The sequence below is a fragment of the Balaenoptera musculus genome, chromosome 2 (genome assembly GCF_009873245.2).
Source record: "Balaenoptera musculus isolate JJ_BM4_2016_0621 chromosome 2, mBalMus1.pri.v3, whole genome shotgun sequence".
In the NCBI taxonomy this organism is placed as follows: domain Eukaryota; kingdom Metazoa; phylum Chordata; class Mammalia; order Artiodactyla; family Balaenopteridae; genus Balaenoptera; species Balaenoptera musculus.
In genome coordinates this window covers 141,650,275-141,668,019 of record NC_045786.1, presented here as the reverse complement: position 1 = coordinate 141,668,019, position 17,745 = coordinate 141,650,275, and the positions used below count along the sequence as shown (strand labels likewise).

Sequence of the window (17,745 nt, the reverse complement as noted above, 5' to 3'; positions counted from 1 at the left end):
AAGGCTTCTGGCAAGAGCCAGACCTGAACTGACCTTGGAAGGAAATCAGCCTTTCCCTTGAAGACAAGCCCAGAGGAGGAAGAAGGCCATTCCAGGCAGCAGAAAAGGGCAAGAGAAGTTTGGGGAACATCAGTCAAACTGGGGTGGAGGGTTCGTGGAGGGGGAGATGAAGACGGGGCAGCACAGTGCTATGGAGCGAGGGTTGGGGAATGAGCCATCTGGATTTACCACTGGCTCTGGCACATAACAGCATGCCTCTGAGCCTCAGGCTTCTCATCCACGAGATGGGGTAATAAGCCTCATTTGTGAGGGCAAATGAGACAGTGCACACAAAGCCATGAGCACGGTGCCCGGCACACTAAAAACTCAATAAATGTATTGTTAGCTCTCGGCATCCCAGGGTCAGTGTGGAGCTAAAACGAGGTAACATGTGTAAACTCCTCCTGGGCCCCGTGGGCTATAGTGATGGGGTCTGTGTGTGCCTGGCCCCCAACTGCACACCCCCAGCCCACTCCCCATGGCCTCATATCATCAGTGGCCACCCCCAGACTCCCGCCCTCCCTTCGCCAATCCCAGGGACCCCTCGCCTCATGCAGCTGCTGCTTGGGTCTCATGCTGGAGGTCCGCTCCCACCCGGCCCTGCCTCGGCCCCATTGGGGCGGAGGCCAAGCTCCCAGCTCACCCCGCCTGGGCCCAGCCCGTCGGTGGAGTAGGATGAGGTGCGCTGTAGTTTGTGCTCAGGCTCTGAGTAGTCGCTGTCTAGGGAGCAGGCGTCCGGGGGGATGGCGTAGTCACCCTCGGAGCTCAGCGAGGACATGGAGACGCCTGTCCAAAGGGAGGAGGAATCAAGGCCCAGGTCCACAGCCTCCTGGCTCACACAGCCTGGGAGCTGCAGGGTCTTCCGCACCCACGTGGGACCGCCCATGGGAGGAGATGAAGGGCCCCTCATTGTTCCGCACCCCTCCCACCACCCTTCTCCATACCTCTCTTGATGGCCCGGGGGCTGCCCAGTCCACTGGTCTTCCTGGACTCAGAGCAGGGCACTGAAGTTCGGAAGCTCGCCTGGGAGCTGCAGTCATCATCAGACCCAGAGGACTCGTCCACAAAGGGCACCGTGCTGATCTGCGTGGCTTTCTGCAAGACAGGCCCCTCCCCACTGCAGCTAAGGCTGCAAGACAAGCCCCATCCCATCTGCACTTTCACTCCCGCTCCAAGTGCCTGGGGCGTGGCCAACACAGCCTGTCTAGAGCATGGGAAGCCATCACCCAGCTGGGGCACCCAAAAGACAACTGCCCCTTCCCGACTTGACGACCTTACCCCTGTGTCCTCACCTCCATGCTTCTCTCTCCCTCACACACCATCATCCTCTGTGGTCCCCAGTGAAGCTGCCCCACCAGGGCTGAACACCTGGCCACTGAGACCCTTGCTCCCTGCCACTAGGGGGCCAGAAAACCATGCCACGGGGCCCAGTGTGAGACAGGAGCTTTAAAAGTGGGTGGGGATGACAAATTGAGAGATCACGGCAAAAATTTAAAAAGACCAATTACTTCAATATTGGGGAAACTGTGTGGAAAAGGGTACTCTATTTTATATAAAAGATTTATATAAAATCTTTTTAGAAGGTAATTTGGCACTACCTGTCAAAATTTAAAACATGCATATTATCTGCCCCTAAATTCCACCTCTAGAACTCTGTCCTACAGAAATATGCATATATAAGTGCACAGAGATGTATTTGCATGGTGATGTTCATTGCAACACTGATTTTACAGAAAAATAGAGACATGACCTACATTGTGAATCAGGGGAGGACAAGTTAAGGTAGTTATGGGGCATCTATACCAAGGGGTACTGGGAAGTCCTAAAAGGGGAGGCAGAGCTGTGCTGTGTGTGGAGGTGGGGCAGGAAGACCTGACACATGGCTGGGTGGACAAGCAAGGGGTAGACTGACACGTATGACATCATCCTCTTTGCGTGTGCGTGTGCGTGTAAGAGAGAGTAAATTTGTAAATGTATTTGTAAATGCATCAGAGGGCATTACAGAATAAACACCAAACCATTAGTGAGAGTTGCCTCTGGGGTTAGGAATTAGGGAAAAGCAATGTAAGAGGAAATTTCACTTTTGGCTTTTTATCCTTCTACAAAAAGTTTTACAAAATATTACTGTTATGATCTCAAAAAACATGTTGGGAATCTTGTTTTTTCCAGTTAATGTTGTAAAAACTAACAGGCAATCTCAGATTGGTGGGGAATTTCAGTCTTTCCCTAAGGTTTTCCAAAAAATCTGGCTAGAACCGGACAGGAAACTGACAGATCTTTTCAGAGGTGCCCATCTGAATTACCATCAGTCCCTCATCTCTTGGGGCATAATTAATGTGACTTATGAGTTCTTGTTAAAGATTATATGAAAGAAATCAGTTAAGTGCCATTTATCAACTGAACAGACCTAAGAAGAATGCAGTTTGGTCTTGTTTCTAATTGGCCAAATACAAGTTGGTGTCATAAGTCCAGGGCACAGTGAATTATGGGCAAAGCTGTCTTCCTTAAGCACCAACAAATTCAGAATAAAAGGTTTCAGTTGGAAAAAAGAAAAAAAGCAGACCAAAAAGTATACGAAAACATCATGTTGCAGCTATATCTGATTTTTGTTAAAAAATATGTAGAGATGTTATGGGAATACATATGGGAATATATGACATAATACATAAAAAGTTCTGGAAGGAGCCCCACTGGCCTCCAGGATAGACATGTGAAAAGATGAGGAGGAGACGCAGAGCAGGCATTGGTTTAACCTTTAACTTTTTACTTTGCCCATAATCATACTGATTCACATTATTGTAAATGTAGAATTTTTCTAATAAAAACCTAATAAAGATATTGAATCACTGTGTTGTGCACCAGGAACTAACATAGCGTTGTAGGTCAATTATACTTCAAAAACAAAGAAACAAACTCAAAGAAAAAGAGATCAGATTTGTGGTTACTGAGGTGGGGGAGGAGGGGGAATTGGATAAAGGTGGTCAAAAGGTACAAGCTTCTAGTTATAAGATCACTAAGTACTAGGTATGTGATGCAGAATATGATAAATATAACTAACACTGCTGTATATTAATATATGAAAGTTGTTACGAGTAAATCCTAAGAGTTATCATCACAAGGAAAAGGTTTTTTTCTATTACTTGAATTCTGTATTTATATTAGATGATGGATGTTCACTAAACTTATTGTGGTCATCATTTCATGATGTGTGTAAGTCAAATCATTATACTGCACACCTTAAACTTAGGCAGTGCTGTATGTGAATTATATCTCAATAAAATGGGAAGAAAAAAATTAAAGAGTTTTAAAAAAACCTAATAAAGATGAACAAAATAAATAGATATATGGGGGGCTGAGCTCCCTGCCCAGAGTTACGTGTGCGCAGACGCCTGCCCCTGGAGACCCACTCCAGCCACTGCCTGCCGACACGGTGGTGGGGCAGTGGGTGCTGGGCGGGGACACCCCCTCCTCGGACAGCAGCTTCTTACCCCCTTCAAGGCTGTGTAGACCGGCACGGTGACGTTCTTGCAGACCAGGCCAGAGAAAGGCCCAGGGGATGCAAGGGCTGGAGGGCTTGAAGCTGGAGGGGTGGGAAAGAGGGATGAGACTCACTCAGGTGGCAAAACCCAGGAAGCGGGGCAGGGGAGGCAGACACCTGAGCAGAGCGAGGAGGAGAGAGATCCGTGCAGACAGCATTCCCTGAAACAGCACTCTGGAGACAGACCGGGGGACAGATCTCAGGACGAGGGCCACGGTCTTTTTCAGCCCCACTCTTGCCAAGGTGAGTTACAAGCCGTGTGACTATGGGGCGCTCGCATCACCGTGGGGACCGGGCGGCTGGCGACTCAGGAACCACACTCAGGTGGGCATGCGGCTCCTTCAGGGGGTTATCTAAATCAAGGCACCGGGGGCCCCTTCGGCCACAGCCCTCGCACTGCAGAAGGGAAGCCGGTGCAGGCGGGCAGCCGGGCTGGAGCGCCCTGCCTCCAAAGTCCCTTCCAGCTCTGTAACTGGCCACGACTCTGTTCCCGCCCACTCCCTCCCGGCAGGTGATGAGCTGAACCTGTGCAGCTTCCTTCTCTCTCCGAGGGAGCCGGGGCCACGTGCTTTCACCTGAACCCCACCTGCTGTGGGAGGGGATGGGCTGCAGGCGACCTGGCCCTGGGCCAGTCCTCTCCTCCCCGCACGCCCACCCCGCCCGCCACCGGCAGCTCACTTGGGACTTACCGCAGCAGGCGGCGTTACTTCTAGCAGACACTTCAGACAGCCGCACACCTGATGCGGCCACAGCGTAGATCCGGCTCTCCTGGAACGGGAGGTCACAAGGGGTCAGGGCCCACCACCCCCGTGCCCACCCCGGCCTCTGGCTTTGGAGGCGGGCAGACCTGGGTCCACATCCACGCTTAGCCAGTGACCGGCGGGGGGATCTGGGACAAGTTAACATCATTTCTGGACCTAAGATGGGGGTAATAATACTCACCTTTCAGGCTGTTGTGACAATCAAATGAAATTATTAACGTAAACATCTAACACCTAGAGCATAGTCAGTGCCCTGCAGGCGGTATTTATTCCCTCTCTTGCTGCCACCCTTCCCTTGGGGCAAGGAAGTTCAGGAGGAGAGGGAACTGGGACCTGTTTTCTCTGAATCTTACCCATCTTACAGCCCTTGAAGTTGGGGGGTTGGTAATGAGGACGTCAGAGCTGCATGGCAAGGATGTGCGTGCCCTTTTGTTTGGAAGCCAGTTGTTTGGAAACTGGGACACATTTTTTTCCTACAGTAACGATGTCACATCATGGTTAGGCTTCAGGCTCAAAGTCCTGGTTCACCCAGACCCCTGAACCCCGACGTAGAAGACACATCGATGGGAACTCCCACCCTCAACTCTTCCCTCGCCCCTCGGGGTCCCCTGGGTCTGAAGCAGGCCCACAGGCCTGGGCAGCTTTTCTTAGGTTTGGATCACTCCCAAACAACCCAGAGGCCCCACCTACCCTCCTCCATATCTCTTTTTCACTCAAGGTAAAGGGAAAACAAAGGCCCCTTCAGGTGACACGTGCGTCACAAGGACCGGGGAAGGCCTGCCCAGCTCGAGGAGGCAGCTGGGCTAGGCTGGGGCAGGAAGGAAGGTGGATGCTATCCGGGTCACCCAGAGGGGAGCAGCAGTGCTGGGGCACCTGGGGGAGAGAGGGAGGGGCTGGCGAGGGCTGGGATGAGAGCCGGAGGTGACTGGAGGCAAGGGAAGGGAAGAGATGGGAGGCAGCAAGGAGGAATTTTGGGGGGGAGGGGCAGGCACTGGGCTGGGGCAGGGAATTCCGTGCTGATGTAGGGCAGATAAATTGGGTGCATGTGGTAAAATTAGCCATAAAAACGATTATTCCTGCCAGTAGTGGTAGTGGAATTCAACCACGGACAGGCCTCTAACTTCAAAGAGAGAATGAACGTGTGAAGCTTGAGGGGTTTACGTTAAACAAATGTAGGAGTGTTTTACAAAAGCTTATTTAATGCCTAACTCACACGGTTGTTTCGAGGATCAACAGACAAAGGAACTCTAAATCAGCAAGTTAAGTCCATCTGACTCCCTCAGATTGAGAAATGTCCTTCTCCCAATTCTCAGTCTCGATCTTCCCCACATGGCTACTGCCCAGCTGGTCCCACCTAAGAAGAGAGGTTGGGTTCTCGGGCCACTGTGGTTCCCTAAGGTAACAAGAGCGATCCTGTCTCGGGGACCAGAAGGACCTGAGCCCTCTTGCCACACCCCTTGCCGAATGCTCCCTCACTGCCTGCCTCTGCTTTAGGATTTCAGAGCATCTGGATTTACAAGACAACGAGGAACAAGAGGAGGGATGGCTCTGATGGTGTTCCACCCTGGCCTGGCCCTTGCCGTTTCCAGCAGCCTCTCCACTTATTGCGAACCACTGCTGCAACTACTCACCAAATACGTATTAACACACTTAATCCTCAGGGCAACCCTATAAAGCAGGTACTATTATCCCCATTTTACAGAGAGGGAAATTGAGGCGCAGAGGTTTAGTAGCTTGCCCCCGCTCACATAGTTTGATCTTGGGACCTCCTGGTTTGATCCTGGGACCCGTGCTCTTAGCCACCACACTGCACCTCCACAGAGAGTCAGGAAGACTACACGAGAAAACGGGCACCAAGCACCCAGCTTGGCTGTGGCCCGCGGTGAGCGCCTGCTCAGGAAACAGCCGGCCGCCGTCCAATCGGAAATCCTGGCTCCACCCCTTGTGGGCGGAGTAGTCTGGACAGGCCCGGGGGTACCCACCTCCCAGAGGGGGTGAGGGTGACAGCCTCGTCCCATGCTCAGCACACGGCTGTGCCCAACAGCGTTCGCACCATCAGCCCAGCCCCTCTGTCCTGTCCCCAGGGGGCCTCTTACCCAGGATGGAAACCGGTGCAGGGGGGGTGTAGGTGGTTTGTTCCCCAAATCCACTTCCTCCATCTTCCCCGCTGGGGGTTGCTCCTCCATCTCCATCTTCTCCGGTTCCTCCCGGAGCTCAGGTCCAGCCTTCACCTTGGGAAGGCTGGAGGAGGGGAGGGCTGAGAGTGTCCCAATCTCAATGCTCACCACGTGGTTGAAGTGCGCAGGGCCCGCCTGGGGCTGGCTGTGGTGCCGCTTGGCCAGCTGGATGCTGTCCCGGTGGGTGCTGGGAGCCCGCACCTTCGGCAGGGTCAGGCTGCAGCCGGGGCCACCCTCCCTGGCAGAGGTCTTCGTCCTAGGGAGCGTCCCTCCTTGAGCAGTGACCAGGCCTTCACCCCAGGAAGCCAAACCATGCCTGGGGGCGCAAGGCTTCAGGCACAGCTGGCCAGGAGAGCCCTGTCCTCCCAGATGAAGTGGAAGGGTCTTGGCCCCTGATATTTCTCCAGGGTGGACCCTGCTGGAACTAGAATCCTCCAAGGGGCTTCCTGCTTTAGGAACAGAGTCCTTGCTCTGCAGAGCAGCTGGAGAAGGTACAGGCATAGCTGCCTTCAGGGCACCCTGGGCCTGAGGACCACCGTCCTGCCCCACTGGCTGGGCTCCTGGTCCTGCAGGGACAGAATCCTGCTCTGTGGTTCCCTGGGGGGCCACCAGCAGCTTCCCCGAAGGTGCCATCTGAAGAGCTGTGGTTGGGACAAAAATAGGCATGTTAAGAGCTCCCTCAATTCAGCCACACACACACAAACACACACACACACACACACACACACACCCCACACACACACCCCACTCCCCCACGTGCTGGCCCGCTTACCTTCTAGTGCACGTTGAAGGGCTCCCACCTGCTCCACCAGGTGCTGATTACAGCTTTTCAGGTGCTGATTCTCCATCTCAAGCTAGACAAAGAGAAAAATGAAGATTGAGAATACTCAGCCTACACATTCAGATATATAATTCAAAATAAGATTAAAATCCTTCTTAAACATCCAATCTACACAAAAGAACCCGTGGTGCCCCCCAATCCACTGCCAACTCTCCTGGGAGCCCTGACCTCCTCCTTCTCTCTGTGCTACCTGGTTGTAGATGGGAAAGAATTCCATTTGGCAGCCCCTGTGCTTTCTTTTCTAGGTTTTTGGTTTTTTGTTTTTTTTTTTCAGGAATGTAATTTTTTAAAATTATTTATTTATTTATGGCTGTGTTGGGTCTTCGTTTCTGTCCGAGGGCTTTCTCTAGTTGCGGCAAGTGGGGGCCACTCTTCATCGCCGTGCGCGGGCCTCTCACTATCGCAGCCTCTCTTGTTGCGGAGCACAGGCTCCAGATGTGCAGGCTCAGTAATTGTGGCACACGGGCTTAGTCGCTCCGCGGCATGTGGGATCTTCCCAGACCAGGGCTCGAACCCGTGTCCCCTGCATTGGCAGGCAGATTCTCAACCACTGCACCACCAGGGAAGCCCTGGTTTTTTTTTTTAATAAATTTTATTTATTTATTTTTGGCTACGTTGGGTCTTTGTTGCTGCACACGGGCTTTCTCTAGCTGTGGCAAGCAGGGGCTACTCTTTGTTGCGGTGCATGGGCTTCTCATTGCAGTGGCTTCTCTTGTTGTGGAGCACGGGCTCTAGACACGCAGGCTTCAGTAGTTGTGGCATGCGGGCTCAGTAGTTGTGGCTCACGAGCTCTAGAGTGCAGGCTCAGTAGTTGTGGCCCACAGCATTAGTTGCTCTGCGGCACGTGCGATCTTCCCGGATCAGGGCTCGAACCCGTGTCCCCTGCATTGGAAGGGGGGTTCTTAACCACTGCGCCACCAGGGAAGTCCCTCTTTTCTAGGTATTTTTAACCTTTTAAAAAAATGGTGAAATATAACACATAAAAAACTGCATTCTACACCAATGAACAACTTAACAAAGGATTCTGAAATGAATACTCATGTGACCACCACCCAGGTTAAGAAAGAGGAATTTGCCAACACTCCAGACATCCCGGACTTGTCCTTCCCCAATCACATGATCCGCCCTCCCCACTAAGGCGACAACTCTTCTGAGTCTATGATATTCATTTCCTTGCTTTCTGTGTTTTACCATCTAAGTATGCACCCTACACACATTAGTGTAGTTGTGCCCATTAGAACTTTACATAAATGGAATTATTCAAGAGATACTTCTGTGTCTGACTTCTTCTGCTCAACATACTATCCATGAAATCCAGCCTCAGGGTGGCTGCATTTTCTTTGAAATGAAAGCCAACACACTTTTTTTTGTTGTTGTTTATAACACAAAAATTTTATTTCCTTGCTTACATTTTATATCATATGTATTCTACTCAGTTTCACATGCTTTATTTATACTGGATCCAGGATGAAGGAGAAAACCCTATCTCCTGGAAAAAGGAAAAGGACAATAATAAATTCATGTGATTGTTCTTTTCTTTTTTTTAAACTTCTTTTTCCTTTTTTGGCTGTGTTGGGTCTTCGTTGCTGTGCACAGGCTTTCTCTAGTTGCAGTGAGCGAGAGCTACTCTTCGTTGCGGTGCATAGGCTTCTCATCGTGGTGGCTTCTCTCGTTGCGGAGCACGGGCTCTAGGCGCGTGAGCTCAGTAGTTGTGGCACATGGGCTTAGTTGCTCTGTGGCATGTGGGATCTTCCCGGACTAGGGCTCAAACCCATGTCCCCTGCATTGGCAGGTGGAGTCTTAACTACAGCACCATCAGGGAAGTCCCCATGTGATTGTTCTTGAAGTTTCTAATTGAATATAGCTTACATATATGTCTAGAGCAAGTCATATAAACAAGCATAATGTCCATGATCTGCAGAAGCATATTCCTTCCTCAGGGAGGCATAGCAAATCTTATGGCAAGGGGCAGGTATATATTATCCTTCTACTGGAAAGGAGTCGGGAACAATATACAACCTACAAAAATTACTTTTATCACAGTAGCAACTTGCTTGTATTTTTTTTTTTTGTCTCAGTTTACTATGATAAATTGAAGATGGCAGTAATCATTCCACAAAGTTGTCATTGAGAGTAAATCAGTATCTATGTTTAAAATGCCTGCCTTAGAACTTGATGCATTGCAAGCGTTTAACAAATATTGGTTAATTACATTCTTCTTTTCCAATTATTCTAATGATTTGTATCCTAAGCTCTAGGACCCAGATTTTTCATTGTTTGATGTTTTATTCTCACCGTAACACTTCACTATGTCATAATCCACAGGCCCTAATTCCTCATTATCTTCCCTGACAAAACATACTTTTTTTCTTGTTTCAACCTTTGATAAAAGTAACTTTGACCTCTTATTCACCTAGGAGCAAAAAATAACTGTTCTTCCATTGTCTCCAGCCAATATGCCAGGTCCTGTTAATAGGCTGTCTAGTACCCATTCTAATTGGAAAGCCAACATACTTCCATTGAGCTCCTTTTAGCAAGAGATCAGGGCTGTGGAAGACGCAGGTTATAGGCATCAGCTCTGTCCCTCTACAAGGACTTGTACTCTAGCAGGTGACCTGAGATGTGTGTCCACAGAAAGGACAGGAGGCAAAATGAGCCGCTACCCCCTGCAGGTGTGAGTCACTTGTGTCAGGAGTGAGTGTTCACCCTTCTCCAAACTTCAATTCCCCTTCCTTCTGTTTAGAAAGAGGTTGTTTTTTGGTTTTTTGCTAGCAGTGCTGTAGCTTCTAGTCCTGAGTTTCCTAAATAAAGCTGTAGCAAGTGATGAGCTATGAAAACGGATGGACAGAGGTGGAAAGTAGAATAGAGGTTACCAGGGACTCGGGGGAGAGACAATGCGGAGTTAGTGTTCAATGGGTATGGAGTTTGTTTGGGGTGGGAAAAGTTTTGGAGGTAGTGGTGATGGGTACACAACACTGTGAATGTACTTAATGCCACTGCATTGTACACTTCAAAAACAGCTCAAATGGTATATTCTACATATATTTGACCACCAAAAAAAAAAAAAGTTAAAAAGAATGGAGAGGACAGAGGGTGGATGGTAAGGACTGTGTGTGCTTCTCAGAAGGAAACTGATGGGACTCCTCAGAAGTGAGACTCATTCCTTCTCCCCAGACACAGAGCAAACCAGGAGCTCTAGGGAAACCCAACTCTGACAACAGGAAGGGAAAAGTGAAGTGAAGTGTGTCAGTGTTTAAGCTGAACGAGAGACAAATGGTTAACAAAATGAAAAGCAGGCAAGGCCCCATAAACAGATAGAGGCAGAAAAACACAGGGTGACAGGAGCAACCCCATGCAGGTCCCTCGCAGGCTTCCCAAGATAAGCTCTCACTCACCTCTGCTAACTTCAGTGTCACCCATTCCTTGATCTTTGCAGCTTTTTCTTGAACGATTTTTGTTTCCTCAGCTCTCATCTTCTTCTGCAAGATAGAGAGGGCCTTTAGTTCGTCATGATGGTCACCGTTTTAGTGAAAAATTGGAGGTGGGAGGCCCTGAGAAGAAATATTAACGGACTGGATGGAGGTCGGCCGATAGGAAAAAATACATTCATTTATGAATTCTTAGAAGATATTCTTAAAGTGGGAAAGGCCTTCCTAAGCATAATACAAATCCCAAATAGTCATGAAAGAAAAGACTAATAAATCTATATCATCTCTATAAATTACTATATGACCAAAAAAAAAAAAAAAAGAAGCCCTTAAACAAAATGAAAAGACCAATTGGGGGATGATTTGCAACACAAATGACTTACATACAAAAGGGATAATTTGAAATGAACAAACCAATAAATATATGCAAAAGATATAAATAGCAAATCAACAGCAAATAAAGGGAGAGAAACCCATGAAAAGCTGTGCAATCTTTATTATTATTTTAAAAATGCAAATAAAAGTGACACATCATTTTCCTCTACCAGACTAACACAATGTAAAAGTCTGATATAACCCTAAATTGTCAAGGGTGTTAGAAAACAGCCCACCTCATACAAATTGACAAAGCCTTTTTGGGGAAAAACTTGATAATAGTTTCAACATTTTAAATGTCCATACCACTGATCTAACAATCCCACTGCTTAGGAATCGTTAATTGCATTATTATTTGATAAAGCAACAAAAACAAAAAACTCAAAACCGGACATAACCTAAGAGCCCACAAATAAGGGCTAAATAAACAAAATGAAACGGAGCACTGTGCCCTGATACACAGGAAACGGTCACAATGAACAGCGGTTAGCGGTGAGGAAGAAAAATGAAGGATGGGGACGGAGGAAAAATGTCATTTTATACCCTTTTGGTCTTTTTGTATTTTTTACTATAAGCATGTATTACCTTTACAGTTAACAAATAAAAAATAAAGGTAAATTAGCACATGAGTACAATTCCCTCAAAATAATCAACAGTATACAGTGATCCCTCGGTATCTACAGGGGTATTGGTTTCAGGACGCCCAGCAGATACCAAGATCTGCGGATGCTCAAGTTCATCATATTGATATAACAGGGTGAAGCACAGTCAGCCCTCCCTATTGGTGGGTTCGGCATCTACAGATTCCACCAACCACGGACCTAATCCTGCGGATATGGAGGGCTGACTGTACTATGCCCTTTTATATAATGGACCTGAGCATCCACGGATCTTGGTGTCTGCAGGGTGTCCTGGAACCAATCCCCTGTGGATACCGAGCGACCACTGTAAAATCACTCAAAAGCGAGGTCTGTATCTAAAGAATAGCAGCCTAGGAGAGAACAAAATACAGGCTTTGGGGATTTGGCTCTGCCTCTGAGGCTTATTTGCTGTGGGGCACTGGGAAGGCCACATCAGCCTCTGGTGATGTCATCTCTAAAATGGGCGAAGATACATCTCCCTTCTGGACCATCTTGAGGATGAAGGGACAGAAAGTACACCGCACAGTGCCTGAGGCACAGGTAACCAACAAGTTCTAGAACGAGTACTAGTTCCCTGCTCTAAACAGCATGGAGGGACTTCCCTGGTGGCATAGTGATTAAGAATCCGCCTGCCATTGCAGGGGACATGGGCTCCAGCCCTGGTCCGGGAAGATCCCACATGCCGTGGAGCAACTAAGCCCGTGCACCGCAACTACTGAGCCTGTGCTCTAGAGCCCGCGAGCCACAACTACTGAGCCCGCATGCCACAACTACTGAGCCCACATGCCACAACTACTGAAGCCTGTGCGCCAAGAGCCTGTGCTCTGCAACAGGAGAGGCCACCACAATGAGAAGCCTGTGCACTGCAACAAAGAGTAGCCCCCGCTCGCCGCAACTAGAGAAAGCCTGCCCACAGCAACGAAGACCCAAGGCAGCCATAAATAAATAAATAAATAAATAAATTTATTTTTTTAAAATAAATAAATAAAAAGCGTGGAGACAACTGGTGTACTCTCAGTTGTTTAGAGACCAGCAGTAACGACTTTGGTTATACTTCTAGGGAAAAACTGCCTCAAAGTTGTAAGATGATGGACATAAGCTCCAAACAAGGGAGTCTGTGGAAATGAGATGGGCATATGGAAATGTCTGACTCAGTATTTGAGAGCTGGCGAACCGGTAAGGTTATCTAGGGGTTTGCAGACGGGCCACAGGCCAAATCCAGCCTTCCACCTGGTCCCTCCCTGAACAGCCCTGCCCATTCATTTCTGTATTGTCTAGGGCCACTTCCAGGCTACAGCAGCAGAGTTGGGTAGCTGCAACAGAGACCACGTGGCCTGCAAAGCCAAAAATATTTACTACCTGGCCCTTCGCAGAAAACGTCTGCCGACCCCTGACCTAGTTTGATACCCTGATATTTATGTGGCTGTGGAAACTGAGGCCCAGAGGGTGAAATGACTTGCCTTTGTCAGTTTGTGCCACGGCTGGGGCTAAAACCAGGTCTACTGACTTGCAAAACAGCATTCTCTCTCTTCTGATCTGGACCTATTATTACTGTAAAATGATTTTTTATCCTGACCTAAGTAAGCTTTAGCAGGAATCATTTTGCCCACCAATTCCCAGGTGCTGCCACTTCTAACTATGAACCACTCAACAGAGAAGATAGGTATCTAAAATCAATGGGAGGGCTTCCCTGGTGGCACAGTGGTTAAGAATCCGCCAGCCAATGCGGGAGACATGGGTTCGAGCCCTGGTCCAGGAAGATCCCACGTGCCACGGAGCAACTAAGCCCATGTGCCACAACTGCTGAGCCTACGCTCTAGAGCCCTCGAGCCACACCTACTGAGCCCGCACGCCTAGAGCCTGTGCTCTGCAACAAGAGAAGCCACCGCAATGAGAAGCCCACGCACCACAACGAAGGGTAGCCCCTGCTCGCTGCAACTAGAGGAAGCCCACGTGCAGCAACGAAGACCCAATGCAGCCAAAAATAAAAATAAATAAAATAAATAAATTAAAAATAAAACAAAATAAAATCAATAGGAAATTGATGAGAGATTCCATGTATCAACATTCTATTGATATTTTCCCATGATTTTTCAGGAACACATGGCGCCACACACATTGTGGGACGCACGTCCCACAAAGGAAATGTTCAGTGACTGTTGATGAATGATTACGAATGTGCCCATGATAGTGGGAAGGCACCAGCAGGATTAGCTGGGACCTCCAGGGAAAGTACACATGTGGAAAATTGCAAGTTGTCTGGCCATGCTGTGAGGTTTTCTGTTGGAAACAATGGAGCTCTGGCACCAGGGAAAAGCTGGGTAGGTAAGACCAATGGCAGAGGGAAGGGACAGAATTAGGATGAAGTTAATGGGATTGTGAAGGGGAAGCTGGGCCTAGGGGACTGGCAGGGGGGTGTTCCAGATGTCCTCTCCAGAACAAAGATGCTGACTGTGGCTGGAATACTGGGCAGAAGAGGTGGCAACTTTGGTCTCTGTCTACTCAGGTTCATTGAGAAACTCTGGCCGAGCAGTTGACCAAGGCTGACGGTCCAGCTCTGTGCTGCTCTGCTACTACGTGTCCCACAGGTTGGCAGGGCACAAGACCAGGGTGGAAAAGGAAAAGCTCTCCTTACCAAACACCAACCTCAGGTCTGATACTGTACCCAGATTCCCTGAGTTCATTCTGCCGACAGCCCTATGACGTACTACAACCCCTATTTTACAGATGCGTAAAATGAGAATCAGCGACTTAAGTAATTTGCTCACTGGTGCTAAAGGGGGGATTCAACCCAGATGAGTCAGCCTCCAAGGTCCCTTTCCCACCATATCCCCTGCCTGGCTCTTCACACACCTTCCAATACATCTCCGTGAGAAAGAACAGTCTCGTGAGGGAGACAGTCCCCACCACTGGCGGCCCAAGCAGAGGGGCTCTGCTCAAGGAGCCGTGGGCAGCTGGTGCAGGTGGTGCAGGGGGGCACTGGCACTTACCTGCTTCTCCAACTGGGCCTCCAGCCGGCCGATGAGCTCGTCTTTGCCCTGCATGGCATTCAGCAATTCTTGGTACTTCCGGTGCAGGCTGCCTGCTGAGTCCACATTCTTCAGATTGGACAATTTCACCTTCTCTTCCATCACACCCACCTGAAAAGTACCAATTGTCTCATAGGGTTGGGGTACGGTGTGTGAAATGGCCTCCAACATGGGATAGGAGGGGATGGGATGGGATGGGATGGGATGGGATGCTTCCTGATGCCCCAACCTGTGACTCTCAGGCAGAGCCCATACCCAGGGCAGTTGGGGCCAATTAATTCAATGACCACTTATTAAGCCTCATCTGGGCAAAAGAAGGAATTGACAAGGAAGGAATAGCAGGGTGTAGGGCCACCTAACTCTGGGGGCCCCAGTAAGGACAAGCTGGGCAGGACAAACAGCCCTGGAGAGGAAATGTTCCAGCTTCACTGTGGCAGAGACATATGCTGCTCACTGAATGTCCATGAACTTCCCGATACTTTCCAGCCCTCTTGGAGTTAGATGGCCATGGAATTCACTGCAGCCAATGGGCCTGAGTGGAATGACTCAGTCATTTCTGGGCTGAAGTATTTAAGAGCTGGCGCACAAGGACCCAGCTCTCTTTCCCTGCCATGGCAACCAAGGAGGCTGCATGTTCTAGCTGGTTCCACTGGAAGATGGGGAGCTCCATTACCTTGGATCCCTGAATCACTGTGCGAAGCAGAATCCCTGGCTAACCCTCAATGGAGAGGTACCATGAGTGAGAACTAAATGTGATAAACTGCAGACATGTCCGACTTCATTGGTTACTCAGCATAACCTAGCCTATTTGGACTAAGCCACTCACCTGCTCGCTGCACTGACCCTTACCCAAAGATTCCCTCATGCCCACAGAAAGCCCCAGGCACCTTCATTTGTTCAGAAGGTCTAACACATGACTGCTGGTTTTCCTCGTCCCTGTAAGAGGCTTATCGGTGTGACGTGTCCATGTGTGTCCACGGAAAGGGTCAGGAAAGGCCAGTGGTCATTTCCGCTGCACGCTCCTGCCATCCCCTCCCCGGTTACCTGGGTCTCCGCGTCCTCCGCTCTCTGCTCTGCCTCCAGCAGCCTCTGCTCCAGCTCCTGCATCTGCTCAACCAGAGAGGAAGGGGAGATCTAGGTGCAGTGTCCCTACTGCGAACATGGCATCAAGGCAATGCATGTGAATTGTGCAGATGCTACACACAGGCCGGGCTTAAACTGCCCATCTCAAGTGGCTCAAGGATGTCAGGGTAAAGATTGCCATGGCAGCCCTCGGCTCCCTTATCCTGAATTTCCTGGGCAGGTGAAGAGCCTAGAGCTGCTGTCCTCTCTGCTGAGCGAGGAAAAGCCTAGGTCTCTCTCCCTGTGTAGGGCACCCGGGGAAGGGGGGCACCATCATTCTTCCTGAGGCATCCTCACCCTCACTCTGGTTTTCAGGCTCTTCTCCCAGACCTCTCTCCTCTCAGCACTGGGCTGCAGGCAGTGCCCTGCCACGTGCCTGGCACGGAACGTGCTCCCATGTGAGCCCCCATCATGTCGGATATTCCTTCCTACCCCAGAATGGCTCCCTGGCTGGGGACAAATACTTCCTCCCCTTCTTTCAAGGATGCCTCTGACTGCAAATGGCATTCACAGGTATCACCTTATTTGATTTCTTTAATCTTAAGCACATTTAAAAAAAATTCTATCTAGCTACCAGTCTGGAATCTTATGTCAACTGGCCCAAGAAAAGGGACCAATGTCCTTATACCCGGTGCCTTATCAGGGACCAGATCTAAGGTGAAGCCTAAGGAGCAGCTCACCAGCCCACGGCCCACACGGCATCTCTGCAGCTTCGTGAGCTCACAGCCTGTTGAGTGGAGCGTGAGCTGGATTTCAGCTCCTACCCTCCCCCTGGTCAGGGCTCAGAGTGCACTGCCAAAACCTTACACCATCACACAAAAGTCCTGCGGAAGCAGAGCACAGTCATACATTCCATTCTCCTACCAAACGCCATGGGCCACAGCCTAGTCAGGCAACTGCTTCCTTCCCCGCCCTACCTTGCTCCAGGGCAACAGGTATGCAGGAAAAATACACTAGAGGCATAACCTCCCAGCCTTGTCCTCCGTGAGGCTGGACAGGCCTTGCTTCCCAAGCTCCACTCCAGCTCTCGCCCACCTTATCTCTGCAGATTTGGCCTTTTCTCTGGCTACTCAACCTCTCCCTTTGGCCTGGACCCTGGCTTGATATTTACCAGTGAACTGAGCAATTAATTTTTTCTCTTTCCCAACGTCTCATCTGCTCAGCTGAAATGCTGCTTTCCCTCCTTGATTAAAAGATGGAAGAGACGGAGCCCTCCAGTCTGGTGCTGGACAGTGAAAGGAGGGTTGCCCGGGAGCAGTTCAGGTTTGAGAACCTGGGGAAACTCTGTTCTCAGGGCCACCTGCCCTCATCCGTTTTTTTCCTCCTTGGGGTTGGGGAGAGACAGATGTTTTCAGTACACAGTCCCTTTGAAAGGACTGAGGATCCCAAATAAAACTCAAGATTTACAACCCATGTGACAAAAATGCCCCCTGGGCTCCCAATAGACAGGACCATCTTTGACAGGCATTCCTGTGCTCAGGCCGAGGATGTTTGCATCTCTTCTTTCCTTCCTCTCCTGTGTTTAATAATCATGATGGAACCTCTTGACTCAAGCCTGAGAGTGTGGGTTGGTTCTGGCCAGACTCAGGCATCAATTGCAGCCAGATGGCCCTTCCAAGATCACACAGTCCTTGGCCCTTTGTAGCTATGGGGGAGGTAACAGCATAGAATAAACCAATATTATGGTTATAGGGGTGGCTGCTTAGCACAAAAAAAAATTCTACTTGGTGGCGGGGCTGGGGGGAGTGGTTGACACATAACCCATGACCAGGTTAGTACTGTATAACCCTTCCC

At 49.6% G+C, this 17,745-nt stretch overlaps 1 protein-coding gene across 3 annotated transcripts in view; it reads right to left on the bottom strand.

Annotated features, from left to right (window-relative positions):
- Window positions 1-17,745, bottom strand: part of PLEKHH1 (pleckstrin homology, MyTH4 and FERM domain containing H1) — a 50,572-nt gene that overhangs the window by 15,174 nt on the left and 17,653 nt on the right. For all 3 annotated transcript variants that reach the window (XM_036843019.1, XM_036843020.1, XM_036843021.1), the window contains exons 3-11: window positions 15,874-15,936; window positions 14,791-14,940; window positions 10,752-10,835; window positions 7,288-7,369; window positions 6,435-7,156; window positions 4,267-4,345; window positions 3,528-3,619; window positions 984-1,134; window positions 683-825 (exon numbers count right to left, since the gene is read on the bottom strand). In XM_036843019.1, coding sequence (XP_036698914.1) covers window positions 683-825; window positions 984-1,134; window positions 3,528-3,619; window positions 4,267-4,345; window positions 6,435-7,156; window positions 7,288-7,369; window positions 10,752-10,835; window positions 14,791-14,940; window positions 15,874-15,936 — 1,566 coding nt within the window. The remainder of the gene's footprint in view (window positions 1-682; window positions 826-983; window positions 1,135-3,527; window positions 3,620-4,266; window positions 4,346-6,434; window positions 7,157-7,287; window positions 7,370-10,751; window positions 10,836-14,790; window positions 14,941-15,873; window positions 15,937-17,745) is intronic.